Source organism: Episyrphus balteatus, chromosome 2, assembly GCF_945859705.1.
Source record: "Episyrphus balteatus chromosome 2, idEpiBalt1.1, whole genome shotgun sequence".
NCBI lineage: Eukaryota > Metazoa > Arthropoda > Insecta > Diptera > Syrphidae > Episyrphus > Episyrphus balteatus.
This window is the reverse complement of record NC_079135.1, coordinates 28,325,471-28,339,454: the sequence shown is the minus strand read 5'-3', so window position 1 is coordinate 28,339,454 and position 13,984 is coordinate 28,325,471. Positions and strand designations below refer to the sequence as shown.

The 13,984-nt window shown below is 29.2% G+C and overlaps 2 protein-coding genes and 1 long non-coding RNA gene across 3 annotated transcripts; 1 reads left to right on the top strand and 2 right to left on the bottom strand.

The window, feature by feature from the left end:
* Positions 1-1,015: 1,015 nt before the first annotated feature.
* LOC129912587 (beta-1,4-N-acetylgalactosaminyltransferase bre-4) lies at positions 1,016-2,293 on the bottom strand. Its single transcript, XM_055990899.1, has one exon. It carries the CDS (start codon positions 2,076-2,078, stop codon positions 1,098-1,100), a length of 981 nt encoding a protein of 326 aa, XP_055846874.1. The 5' UTR covers positions 2,079-2,293; the 3' UTR covers positions 1,016-1,097.
* A 4,113-nt stretch (positions 2,294-6,406) lies between these two features.
* LOC129912586 (UBX domain-containing protein 1-A) lies at positions 6,407-13,833 on the bottom strand. Its single transcript, XM_055990898.1, has 4 exons — positions 13,758-13,833; positions 12,460-12,608; positions 11,734-12,366; positions 6,407-7,105 (listed from the first exon to the last, which is right to left on the bottom strand). The coding sequence occupies exons 2-4, from the start codon at positions 12,507-12,509 to the stop codon at positions 6,760-6,762; spliced, it is 1,029 nt and encodes a 342-aa protein (XP_055846873.1). The 5' UTR covers positions 12,510-12,608; positions 13,758-13,833; the 3' UTR covers positions 6,407-6,759.
* LOC129912602 (uncharacterized) lies at positions 13,226-13,744 on the top strand. The gene is made up of 3 exons (XR_008771865.1): positions 13,226-13,270; positions 13,337-13,413; positions 13,608-13,744. It is a non-coding gene; the product is annotated as an uncharacterized LOC129912602 (long non-coding RNA).
* Positions 13,834-13,984: the final 151 nt, after the last annotated feature.

Here is a 13,984-nt window from a genome sequence, read left to right as displayed (position 1 = left end):
AACCAAAAAACAAAGCCAAGGAGGGTTTTCCTGAATCAATTATTGCTGTCAACGGAATTTTTAAAATGTGAAAACAATAAAAATTATTCGTCTTATTTGTTTCTTCGCTGTTGATTTTTATTAAATATTTGTTGAAGTTGCTATACCAAGATAACAGTGGTCAGTATTTAAAGAAGAATAATTGTTTGATCTTTCTTCGAAAGATTATATTTAAATCATAAAGAAGTCAATCTACTATAAATCTAAAACTTTTACCATAACACTTATTAAGTATGCTTAACCTTCGATTACTTAAAAAAAAAACTCATGACACTGGCTTACAATCATTTTTATTCAATATTCATTTTTAATGACTTATTTAAAACTAGATACATTTCTCAATCATTCAATGCTTGAATTTAAATTTATAATTTAAATCTCATTTGATGGTCCTGCCCACCAAGTTTATTTTGCTTCAATTTTATAATTTGAAAATAAACTTTACAGGCTTAAAATGGATTATAGATTCAAAATTAAATCTAAACGCTGTAAAACCCGGAAAGTTTATTTTTAATTTATAAAATGTTAACCTTCCGCGAAATATCTTCAATTTACATATTTTGCCAAAACTATACTGTTAAAATTACAGTTAGAAGAGGAGTTCTCTGCTTATAAAGTTATAAATACCGCATCATGAAAATTGTCGTATAAGGTATAGATTTTTCTCGAGTACCTACTAAATTTTGTGAAGATATTTAGCGTAAGGCTGTTTTTTTTTTTAATCGACAGTTCAACATGAACTTCGTATTTCTTATTAAAGAAAATGACAAAAAACTAAACTTAAACCAATCCAAAAATGACTAAACTATTTGAATGGCTTTTCATTTGACAAAATTAAACGTTTATTTCATAAATAAATAGATAAATATTCGAATTTAATATAATTTTTTTTAATAAATAATTAGAAAGAAATATAATACTTTAAATAATTCCTGAAACCATTTTCAATTAGGTAATATGGGTGTACAAACAAAACTTTACAATATCAAATTAGGTAATTTTTAATGGACCATAAAATAATATAAAATAATTAAAATGTTATTTTCTTATAAAAGTAATTAAGTATCCACCAACACATGAGTGTAAAGATGTTGTGTTTTTGTTTTGAGTCTCTTATAATTCAACGAATTCAAACCATCCGAATAGTAACGAAGTGGTCCAGAATATAAATATTTCAGTCTATCCTCACTTGGTTTCTCCTTCTTATGCACCATCATAATATACTCGCTGTACGATGGATCAAAACGTACAATATGCATATCTCTCGAAGTGATTCGTTCATAGAAATCATCATCTTCACCACCCCATCCACTAAATAGATTCGACATTCCATTCACTTGTTGGAATTGAACACTTCGAATGCTAACAACTCCACCAAAGAGTCCCCTATAAGGAAGATTATATCTAAAGATATCTAAATTGGAACACATGTGTCGAGGAGAACTCGAACATGCATACAATTGGCCAAGATTCGAGGGCAAAATATCAACATCATGAAAGATTAGACATGGGAATTCATAGCCTAGAGCAATTTCAGCGCCAATATTCAACAACTTAGCTCGATTGAAAGGCTTATCATCGTGTTGTTCTACCAAGAATATTCGATAGTGAATTTGTTGTTTTTCCAAAAAGTTATGCATGTAAACAAGGAATTTATTAAGTTGCCATTGTCTTTGGCGGTAAGGTACTATAATTGCAGTACTAAAACGAGCTCGACAATCTTTTGGATAGAATTCACCTCCCGGGAGGATGTACTTGTTATTGATTTTTGTACTTTGTATTTCATTTTTATTTATATGTTGATTTTGATTGATGACATCTTCATTATTGCATTCGGGTAGTTTTTGTAATGAAATATTTCGAGTGGTTTCAGGTACTAATTTGGAGTAGATGTTATCACTGCTTATGTAGTCGAAACGTGTAGCAAATCGACCTGGCCATAGGCAGTAGAGTATTATAATGCCAGATAATGTTTTAGATATTGTACAAAAGTTTTTATCATTCTTTTTTTGATGAATAAAGTTTTTAATATGCTCCATGGCTTGTTTTCGGTTTTTTTTTTTTTTTTTTTTTTTCAATAATTTATGGGGAGGAAAGACACTACAACAAAAAAGTGACAGTTCTTTTTGACACACCACAGGAAAAGGTTTGTTCGTTTTTTCTTTCTTTTTTACTCATCAGAGTTATGTTCGATTCAGTATTTTGTTTTTAAAGAAGTTGCAATTTCTTTGAAGAATTTTCAGTTTCATTGATAATAAATTTTTTAAAACGATGACTATAAAATAATCGTCTAAACTAAAGTAGGTATGTACATAGTAGAAAACTATTTACTTGGAATATGTTAAGGTAGGTAAGGTACTATGTCAAGTTATGCATTCTAAAAAAAAAAGTTGAGATAACAATCAAACATGAAATTACGATGACAGTGAATATGCTGTATGTCTGTCTGTCAGTCTGTATGTAATTGTGTTCAACGAGGATTTTTCTAGATCAGAACAGGACAGGGCAGCACAGTTTCGTGAGAAACGTCGGAACAAGTTAGAACAGTCATTTAAACTTCAGTTGTCAAAAAAAAGAAAGAAATATTTTCCTCTTTTTGACGTTCCTAGAAAATGTGAATCGGAACGTGATTGAGCACAACACTGTGTAGCCAGGCCCTTAGGCCGTGTGTGAATTGCGTTAAATAGTTAACACCGTGTAAAATTTTTGACACTATTGAGGTGAATAAAAAATTTTCAGCTGTTAAAAATTTATTGGGCTCTGGGACCTGGTTAAATTTGAGTTAAATTTTTTTTCAGATGGTTTTGTTTGGTTTTTTTTTATTAAAAAGGTATTTCATGGCAGAAAAGAGGCAGAAAAAAATATTAAACAATAAGCCATACAGCTGAATTTTTTTTGTTCACCTCAATAGTTTCAAAAATTTTACACGGTGTTAACTATTTAACGCAATTCACACACGGCCTTACTCAAAAGCAAGAACAGAAAATCCTGTTCTAAACTATTCTAGGCAGCGTCAATGAACAGGAAACTAGAACAGTTTAGAACAGAAAAACCTCAATGAAACAGCAAAAAGCTGTTCTTTTCTGTCCGGAACAGTCCAGAACAGCGTCGCTGAACATACATTGTCTGTATAAAGGCTTGTCCACACCGGAGGGTATGCGGTAGCGGTACGGGTAGAGGTAACGGTACTTTTATGAAAAAAATTCCAAACTGACATATCAACGTTCAGATGTGGAATTTTTTTCATACAAATATCGTTACCGCTACCCGTACCTCTACCGCATAGTCAGCTATTACATGAAGCCTCAAGAGGCTTGACTATTTTTTCGAATTTTCTTTTGATAATCATTTTGTGAGGCGCGTACTATTACACGATGCCTCTTGAGTCAAAGACTCAAATTTGACATTTCTCTTTTGATTTAAGAATTGTTGTTGTTGTATTCCACCAAGAAGCAAAAAGAAATGAAAGGGAATGTTGAAAAAAGAAAGAGTGGGAAAAGAAACGTCAAAAAAGAGTCTCAGAATTTTGGCCCACGACTCTCCGGTCGGATAATTTTTTGTTTTATCTTCTTTCTCTTTTGCACTCATTAGTTTTGAAAAGAGGCGCGCCTCTTGAGGCTTCATGTAATAGCTGACATACCCTCCGGTGTGGCCAAGCCTTAAAGGCTTGGCCACACTGGAGGGTATGCGGTAGCGGTACGGGTAGCGGTGAGGGTACTTGTATGAAAAAAATTCCAAACTGACACATCAACGTTCAGGTGTGGAATTTTTTTAGTACAAATATCGTTACCGCTATACCGCATACCCTCCGGTGTGGCCAAGCCTTAATGGTGTTTTCGTTCGGTAAAAAAATCAATTTATTTTATTATCTAAATCTGTCAAGAAACAGACAGATTTAGATAAAAAAATAAATTGATTTTTTTACCAAACGAAAACACCATAAGTTACACCTTAAACGGATGGATGGTATCAAACTTTTGGAGATTCTGACTCTAGAGGTTTTTATGGAATTAATTTTAAGGACCAAAAATAACGGTACCCGTCAACTACCTAGTTTTTGAAAATGTTTAATTTCCTCAAAAACTTTTTTAATTGTCTCTATCGTTTGACGATTTTTTTTTCTGAGTTTATGCTAAACGACTTATTCAATTTCAGCGAAATTTCTTATAAAAAACCATATAGAGTTAAAATGTAAAACAAAGTTTAAATTTTGAAAAAAAAATTTAAAAAAAAATGATTTCTTTTTGAAAGACCATTAATTTTTCTTGTTTTTAATGTTTACATTTATTATTTTAAAATTAATTAACAAAAGACTTCTTATACTCATACAATATTATTATTTATTAATAATTAACGTTTTCGGGAATTACAATTCCCATCGTCAGATTATTTGCAAAATCTAAAATAATTTTAGTATGAGTATAAGAAGACTTTCTAAAATAATTTTAGATTTTGCAAATAATCTGACGATGGGAATTGTAATTCCCGAAAACGTTAATTATTAATAAATAATAATATTGTATGAGTATAAGAAGTCTTTCGTTTAATTAATTTTATTGAGACTCATACAGTTCCAGCACGTAAATTTTTTACGTATAATTAATTTATTATTTTCAAAAAATTGTGAACTTTATTTAATTTTTTTTTCAAGAAATTTTTTATAGAAAATAGTTTTTTTTTTAATGGCTTTAACGATTTTGATTTTCTTTTTTTTTTCAAATGCATCGTAGTAAAAGAACTCAAATTGAATATTTTTTTTAGCTCAAATTTATTTCAGATCTTTGGATTTTCCTTTAAATAAGGAATTTTGTGGTTTTATTTATTATTTATTTTTTGTATACAATTTGCAAATTTGTATAGACAAAGTTTTAAAAATTTAAACAACTTTAATAAAGCAAGTTCGTGCAAACACACAGATATCAAATTGCTATCTCAAAAAATGCTACATTATCCTATTTAATGAAATCAATGAATGTATAGCTTTTATTTTAGTACGAATCTATAATTTCGATTTTTGTTTGTATAGATTGCAAAATTTTGGAAATGATGGTTTTTAAGCCGCTGAACTTAAGCTAAAGGACAATTTGTCTCTACTTAATACCTGTTTTGGTATTTATACCAACGATATTCCAAGAAATCAATACGGCGCATTTTTTCTGTTTTAGGTGACTGACCTTAACAAAAGCAACTAAGCAAAATAAGACTTTTTTGAACAATAATAATAAAATTGTCTGTATGTACTAAATTTTATTCACATGTAAAAAAAAACGTCTATTTTAAAATTTTGTAAAAATAACAGAAAAACGATGTGTTAATGCATGTCTGGATCGCACGTACTTGCTCTTTTTGTAAAAGTTCCTTAGAATAATTGCTTCTTATAGAAAGAAATCATTTTAAAAGAATAATTTTAATTTAATTTGATCGTTAATTTTATAAGAAATGTAAACTTTGTTTACTATAATGTTTTAAGAATTATTAAAATTTTAACTCCTAAACACAGTGCCTATAATCATATTTCTTGTACAAGAAAGAATTTTATTTTCTTTTTTCAAACATTTTTTAATCATGATTTGTACAAAAAAAAAAATCGATTTTTCAAAAACAAGATTTCATTTTTTTTTAAATCCACAGTTGGTGTTTTGAAAATTTCGTAAAAATCGGTTTAGTCATTTACCAGAAAGTCGAAAAAAGAGAAAAAAATCACATTTGTTGAAGTCTTTTTAAGCCAGATGTTTGTTATTTGAATCGATGCATAGATAATGTTGCTTTGCGATTTTTAAGAAACAATTAATCAAAACCTAAACAAAAATAGACTCAATAAAATCATCAACCAATTTTGTACAAATTGATCGGTTTTAATTCTCATTCATTGCTAAAATTATAAGAAAACATCAAAACGACTTTATTTTACCCTATATAGTGGAATAAAAATCAAAACTAAAATGAAATAAAATCCAAAAACGAAACTTTAGCAGTCAGTAATAGAGGACGATATGGAAAGAAAAAGTGTAGCAGTTTCAACTTAATCTTAAAGTTTAAGCGAACTGAACAGTTAAAAAGGTATGCCCCTTTTTTAGACTCACTATATTATATGCGGAAGTTGCGAGGATTGATATATGCGGTCACTTGAAATGGAAGTGTCTTCAAATTCAAAATAAACTTTGCATACAACAAAACTTGTACCTATGCCAAATTCTATGGTGAGCAGAGGCAGCATACATGCATATCTCCCGATTAAATACCATTTTTTTTTGCCTTCAACGGAGACTATTGAAAAATAATTTAAAAGCTAATTTTTTTAGAACAATTTTGTTCTTGATGAATATGTAAGAAGAAAGCTTTATATTTGATGAAAAAGTTATTTTTTATTTCGTATTTAAATAGTAGCAATATTAGTTTTGTCAATTGACATCTACATACATAATATAACTTGTTTTCTTTTGATTCTATTTTTTTTGTGTTTTGCAAATTCGTGCAACAAAAGAAAACTACCCCACATATTTTTTTTTTTGTAGAAACTAACAAAAGTGTAAATAAAATTAAGAATATCTTTTTCGAAATTAGCTCTTTTTCAATTTTTGCAAATAAAAAATTTCAAAAAATTAAAAAAAAAAAACATAAATCACGACCCTTGGGAGCCCAGGAAGGTATGGTATTTTTGTCCAAATGAATTTAGTCAAATGGTAAATAATAAGAGAACAGAAATTATAAAGTAAAAAATTACGCCAATGCTTTGGTAACGATTAAAACAGCTGAAGGCACTAAGCCCAATACCTCCAATGGCTTCTCAAAGTCATCATCAGAGAAAACTTTTCTTGGGAACGATGTCATTAAACCGAATGGCAGATCGGCTCCTTGCTTCATCTGAATGAATACACGAACAGCAGACAATTGCTCCTTGACACCAAATGTCTCGGTTAGTGTGGATCCGTCTGTCAAACGGATTTGAATTCTAGTGTTTGTGTAATCCTTGGGTGGTTGCTTGGGTGATGTGACAACAGCAGCAGGTGCTGGAGTAGGAGTTGTCGAACTTACAGCCGACTGAGGTGAAGTAGGTCCTTGGTCTCTGCAAAGTGTAAAGATTTAATTTTAAATTAAAGCAAGGGAATATACATAGTCGAATTTAGCCATCTTAGGATAAGAAAAGGTGGGGTAACTCAAGCTCAAAAAACAGCCGAACAGCTCCGATTTTGATGATCTTTTTTTCAAACTTCAGTAATTAAAAATACTTTAACCTCTAAAGGTTTAAAATTGACACAACGGAAAAAATATTTATATGCACGTTCTTAAAAAGCAAAAATATTTCTCCTTTTTTGAAAAACTGGTCCTCAATCTCAGAATTTTGAAAAAAAAAAAAAAAAAATTATTTAAAAAAATTTCAACCTTTTTTAAAACTTTTTCGTACTAAAATATGGATTTATTTTTCAAAATATTTTGCCATTATTTTATTTTTATTTGAATTCAGAAAAGGAAATGTCAATATGTTTTACAGTTAATAAAAAAAAAAATCAAAAAGTATTTCGTTTTCGAAGAACTTTTTTTAATAGAAGTTTTTGGAAAAAAATTTAACTTATGTATATATAATTTTTTCTTCATTCAAAAGGCCTTATTGTCGAAGGTTTAATAGCGTCGGTTTGAAGGTCTTATTTGTCAAAGTCTTAGAGAAAATCAATTATTTCAATACAAAAATTCAGTTTTTATCAGAAAAAATACTATGAAGTAGGTAGCTTTTAATTTATTTTTTCAAAACTGTAATATACAGGGTGTCCCACAGTCACCGCCCCAAATGAAAACCATGGATTTCTGACGTCATTTTAAGTCGAAAAACTTAAGTGGTAATTTTTTCGTTTTCGTCCCGTTTTCGAGTTATGACGGTTTTTATGATTTTTGCTCTCTTGTCCTTTAACTGGCCTTATCTTTGCCAAACTACGTTTGATTTAAAAGATTTTTTTTGCAACCAATCAAGAATTTATTGCAGTTTAAGTTTGTCTCAAAACTTTTTTTTCTGTGGAAAACCGTTTCTCCACAATTTTGCATCAAACACAATTTTCTTCGTTTTTTAAGTTGTTTTTTACACTTTCATATCATTTAAGTAAAAAAAACACGTTAATGAGCATTGATTTTTTGTGCTTTTTATTAAAGCCCAGTTTATTTTCATAAAAAAAATAAATTTTATTTCATAAAAAAGGCTACTGAAAGTAATTAAAAAAAATAAACAAACTGAGTGAATTAAAAAAAAAAGTAATTTTTAAATACAATATTAATTAAAATGAATTAAAACTTTTTCTGAGATTTATCTATTTGTTCTTTTCTTAACCACAGTAGCTCAGAAAAAAGTTTTTAATTCATTTTGTATTTAAAAATTATTTTTTTTTTAATTCACTCAGTTTGTTAATTTTTTTTTAATTACTTTCAGTAGTCTTTTTTATGAATAAAAACTTATTTTGTTTATGTTAATAAACTGAGCTTTAAAAATAAGCGCAAAAAATTAATACTTATTAATGTGTTTTTTTGACTAAAATGATATGAAAGTGTAAAAAAGAACTTAAAAAACGAAGAAAATTGTGTTTGATGCAAAATTGCGGAGAAACGGTTGTGCGTAGAAAAAAATTTTTTGAAACAAACTTAAACTGTAATAAATTCTTGATTGGTTGTAAAAAAAAATCTTTCGAATCTTTAAAGGAAAAGAGAGCAAAAATCATAAAAACCGTCATAACTCGAAAACGGGACGAAAACGAAAAAATTACCACTTAAGTTTTTCGACTTAAAATGACGTCAGAAATCCATGGTTTTCATTTGGGGCGGTGACTGTGGGACACCCTGTATACCTTTTCCTCTTCGGAATTCAACTAAAAATGTTTATGGCCAAAAAATTTTAAAAATTTTCTAAATTATGTGTTTGAGGACCGTTTTTTCTTAAACTCTTCATTACATTTAGGGCCAATTTTTCAATAGTCAGTCAAACAGTCAGTTAGTACTTATTCCCCAGAAAAAATCAATTTTTCAACAGTCAGATATACATACATAGCTTTTTCCTAGAAATAAAATATTTATTAGAGGAATAAAACTATCTGCTTCTTTCAGAGACGAATAAAAATTATTCTAAGGAATAATCTCAACAAAAATAGTGTGTCAATTGTGAAAGCTGTTTTGAAGAAAATATTGATAAAATGGATTTCTTTGAGATTATAAATATGCTGTTTTTCACAAATTTAAAGACCAATGCGTTTAAAAAATAGAAGGGAACACAAGAAAACAAAAACAATTATGAACAAAAATGACGTTTAATTTTGAATATTTTTGAATTTGACATTTTTTTTTTGTTATTCTGTAGAATAGAGTTTTCTTGATTGAAAAATTCAATTTTGTTTTCTGATTGTTTATGAGCCTAATAACTTTATTCGTCGAACAGTTAACTGACTGTTTATTAGAAGATTGGAAAATCGGATCTTAGTGGTTTTAAATTTAACTGATAAGAGCTTCAAGCTTTTTAAAAATGTGTTTATTAATATTGTAGGCGTTGCTGTTGTTTTCAAAATATTTTTTTGTGTTTGAAGTCAGTTTGTAAGAAAATTGTATTTATCGCTTAAGCGATGGAAGATTGTGTTCTTTACTCTCTTTTTTTTCCTTAAAATACCTAGAGAATCTTTCGGTATTATTTAATTTACAAAATTTAAGCAAAAAAATTGGATTTGTTCACAAAAAGTTTAATTTAAATTTTTAAAAACAATACGGCAACGTCGGCAATTTTAAACCTATAGAGTTTAAAGTATTTTTAATTACCAGGAAAAGGATTTTTATGACCTTAAAAAATTCAAACAAGCAAATAAATATCCAATAGAAGTTTTTTTTTTAAATAAAAAGAAAAAATTGCTTGATATTTGATTATGAAAGTATTGAACTACCTAAAGCTTTTTTTAAGTATTCAGGAAACTGCCTCCTGCGGTTGTCTTTAAGAAGCGTCTTAAATGAGCTGAAAGACCTCTCTACTTGAGCAGAAACGAGTAGACCCGATTTAAGTTATATACTTCAATGTTTTCGGGAAGTCTGGAGTTGATGTCGCCATTAATTTACAGAATTTATTTGTTCAACTATTTTTAGTCACTGATTGAAAAAAATAGTGTATTTTCAATAATTGAGGCGTTCAGAATAACAATGGGTCAAGTCCATTTAAAATTTGTAACTTTGAGAAGCTTTTTCTCAGGAACTAAAGGAACTTTTGATATAAATGTTTTTCAGATCAATAGCTTTATGTCTTTAGAATTTCTTTAATTCATTCTATTTGATATAAAACGAAACCCTTATTTTTTAAGACCTTAAGGGCCAATTTTTCAATAGTCCGATAAACCTAAGTTAGAGCTTATTCCTAGGAATAAAAGTTTTTTTTATATTGACATTTATTCTTCTTATAATCTAACTGACGATTGAAAAATCAAGGCTAAGGGCCAATTTTTCAATAGTCAGTTAAACAATCATTTAGTACTTATTCCTAAGGATAGAGAAAAAATCAATTTTTCAACAAGCAGATAAAGCTTATTCCTTAGAATAAAACTATCTGCTTCTTTCAGAGACGAATAAAAATTATTCTAAGGAATAATCTCAACAAAAATATTGTGTCAGTTGTCAAAGCTGTTTTGAAAGAATTTTGAAAAAAATACAGTGGAACACAAGAAAACAAAAACAATCATGAATAAAAATGACGTTTAATTTTAAATATTTTTGAATTTGAGAATTTTTTTTTGTTATTCTGTAGAATAAATTATTCTTGATTGAAAAATTCAATGTTTTTATCTGATTGTTTATGAGCCTAATAACTTTATTCGTCGAACAGTTAACTGACTGTTTATTAGAAGATTGGCTCTAAGGGTAATAACACTTTGTAAGCACGAAATCGAGTGTCATTTTTATCAGCGTAAAAAACAAACGAGAAACATTATTTGCTTTTGGTGTTTGTTTAGTTTAAGTTGACAGGTAACTTAATAGGCTAATGTGAAATTTTTTAATGATGTGAAATTTTTCAAAAAATGTACAGTCTCTCAAAACTACCTGATTTTTGCAAGCTTTCAAAAATTTGAGTTTTCAGCCTATTACGCAGCTGAAGGTAAACGAAATTTTAAATATAAAATTTGAAATCTTGAACGAAATTAAATTTGTTTTTTTTTTGCTTTAAAACATCGAAAAAAAAACAAGAAATTTAATTTAAAATTTAAAAGAAAAGTACCTACTCAATCTAATGTGTTCATTTGAAGCTAATTTATTTACGGTTATGTTATGGCCATATTTTAAAGCGAAATAATCAAGTGAACGAAATTTCTATCTATTATCTTATACATAGAAATTAAGATTCAAGAAAGCAATATACAACTTAAAAAAGGCATACAAAATAAACAGAATTGTCAAAAATAGACAAAAAAAAAAAGGGACTGATGGGTAAAAAAGGCTCTAACGGATAAAAATGCCAAAATTAAAATCATATATTTAGAATCAGGGGGACATGAATCGTATTTGTATAAAGTCAATACTTTCTTGCGATAATGCAGAAAAAACAGACAAAGTTAGAAAAAACCGTCCCGTGTTAATTACAAACGTTTAAAAAAAAGAAGATCATCAAGATCGGAGCTGTCCGACAGGGTTCCCTAATAGAATTTGCTTTAGTTACTCCACTACAACAAACAAAAACAAAGTATAGTTTACCTTGCTCTGCGAGCAGCTTTGTCAGCTTCAATCTGTGCTCTAACTCGTTCCCTAGCCGCCTTCTCCTCTTCCTTCTCTCGCTTTCTCTGTTCTACAATCTTTTTCATTTCCATCTCTTCCATCCGCTGACGAGCCTCTGTCATGTCTTTGCCAGATTTGATACGATTCTTCTCCCGCTCCGAAGCTTCTACCCGTTCACGTTCCTCCCGCTCAATACGCTTTTGTTTTAGTTTCTCCTCAATAAGAGCGAGCTGTGCCTTCTTTTCCTCTTCGGTCAGAGGTTTCTTTTCTTCAGTGGATTCTGAGAAATTACTGTGCCCAGTTTTGGCAGCATGGAACTCAACTTCGGATTGATCTTTAAATAGTTTACCACAATCATCACATTTTAGGGATTTGGCAGTTTCTGCTGCTGCTCCCGCTGCCGCCGTTGCTGCTGGAGTGCTAGATGAAGCTTCGGCATCATTTGAAGTGGCAGTGGTTGGGCCGGCAGCCGATGTAGTTGCCTGCAAACTCTGACCAGTCGATGACTCAGTTGCGCCGACTTGAGCAGGGATTTCTTCGTCGGCATGAGCTAGTAACCATTCCATAGCTGGTTCGACACCTTTGAAATTGGTTGCTTTGACAGCATATTCACTATGGGAATGGAATTTCATAGAATATTCTTTATCTTGTACGAGAGAGGAATCGCGGTTGAATAATTAGTTTTTTTTTTTTTTTTGTACTTACGCTCTTTCTTTGGAGAAACCCATGTCAACAAGTGTTTGAATTTCGGACATTTTTTAATTGGATATTGAATATTTTTATTAAAATGTGGTTTTTATTTTAGTTTTATTTTTATTTGGCAAATACACAAAACAATGAAATTTGCTTTTTTGTATTGTATTGTATTGTATTTTATTGAGACTTTAAAACGAGATAGTTACATGAATACATAGGAATACATATCTGGACTTTTCTTTCTTGTATAATGATAGGAGGCTGTAATGTATGGCCTTCCTTTTCGATTAATTTATTTTTGAGTGCCAACATGGCTTGTCTTTTTCATTCTTAAAGAGTATAATGGTTCTCGCTCACGAACTAAAAATTTTCTTTGACGTTTGTCATTACTAATACTAAAATAATAAGATACATATATATACAATAAGATAGAAGAGGTACATTATAAATACAGAGATTGAGATGAACGAATATATGACATAAAGATATAATTGAACATATGATTTCTTTTTGGTATTTATTGAGATGACCTACTAGATGTCAGTTTTGATATTTATATTTTTTTTTTTTTTTTTGTTTATTTATCATTTGTTTTCGAATTTTGTTGATATAGATATTTTTGTTTTACTTATAATTTGTATCTTCATAAAATTGAGTGTTTGTTTGTTTTATTTTTATTCATTTAGGATTACTTTCATTTTGATATTTTGAAAATTGAATGTTAAATGTTACTTGTTTGAGATTAATCAATGATTTATTTAGTTTTCTTATATATATTTTTCTTTTGGAGATAAAATTTTATTTAAGTGTGTTTTTTGTAGTGAATGATGAGTGTTGTTAGTGTAATTGAAAATATTTTATCATTTCTCGTTTTTATTATTCTTAGAACTAGTACATTATAGTTGAAGGCAAAGCAAACAATAATAGTATAGTTTTGACCCAGCTTTAGTCAATAATAATGATGTATGATAATTATAATTACTTTGAATGTATTTTGTGTTTGTTTAGGATTTAATTATTAAGATTTAGAATTGTGTTAATTGATTTGATTTCATTTACTTTGTTTATGATAATTTTTTTTTTTCAGGTGATTTTAGTCTTTATGTAACTTTATATAATTTTCATTTTTTTTTTTTTTTTTTTTCCCTTTTATATAGGTGATAAGTTGCATTGATTTAGCTAAAGTTAGCCCCTGTTGCTTCCTCTGATTGAGGATAAGAAAAATTCTGGGATTCCATCAGGAGTTGATTGGAGATTAATATTTTTTATGCTGATGGGTGATGGATAGAGAGATTCAAGCTTTTTTGAAGAAAAAATGCCGAGTGCGACAAGAATTGTGACAGATGACAAGAGTTTTTTTTGTCCTAGTCGGCTGTCATTTTTTCGAACACAACGGCATTTTCGAAATTTTTTGCAAATTCGAAATGAAGAAGAATATTCAGAGCTTCTCAAACCTAGAATTCGGCGATTCAACTCACGTTGGAATTGAAAAAAAAAAAGAAAAAAGAAAATTCCAAGTGGATTCGATTCTTTT

Coding starts and splice junctions, on each gene's coding strand:
- LOC129912587 (XM_055990899.1), bottom strand. CDS start 2,078: ATGGAGCATATTAAAAACTTTATTCATCAAAAAAAGAATGATAAAAAC.
- LOC129912586 (XM_055990898.1), bottom strand. CDS start 12,509: ATGTCCGAAATTCAAACACTTGTTGACATGGGTTTCTCCAAAGAAAGA. Junction 12,367..12,459: donor GGTTTCTCCAAAGAAAGAGC/GTAAGTACAAAA, acceptor CCATTCCCATAG/TGAATATGCTGTCAAAGCAA. Junction 7,106..11,733: donor AAAGCTGCTCGCAGAGCAAG/GTAAACTATACT, acceptor TACACTTTGCAG/AGACCAAGGACCTACTTCAC.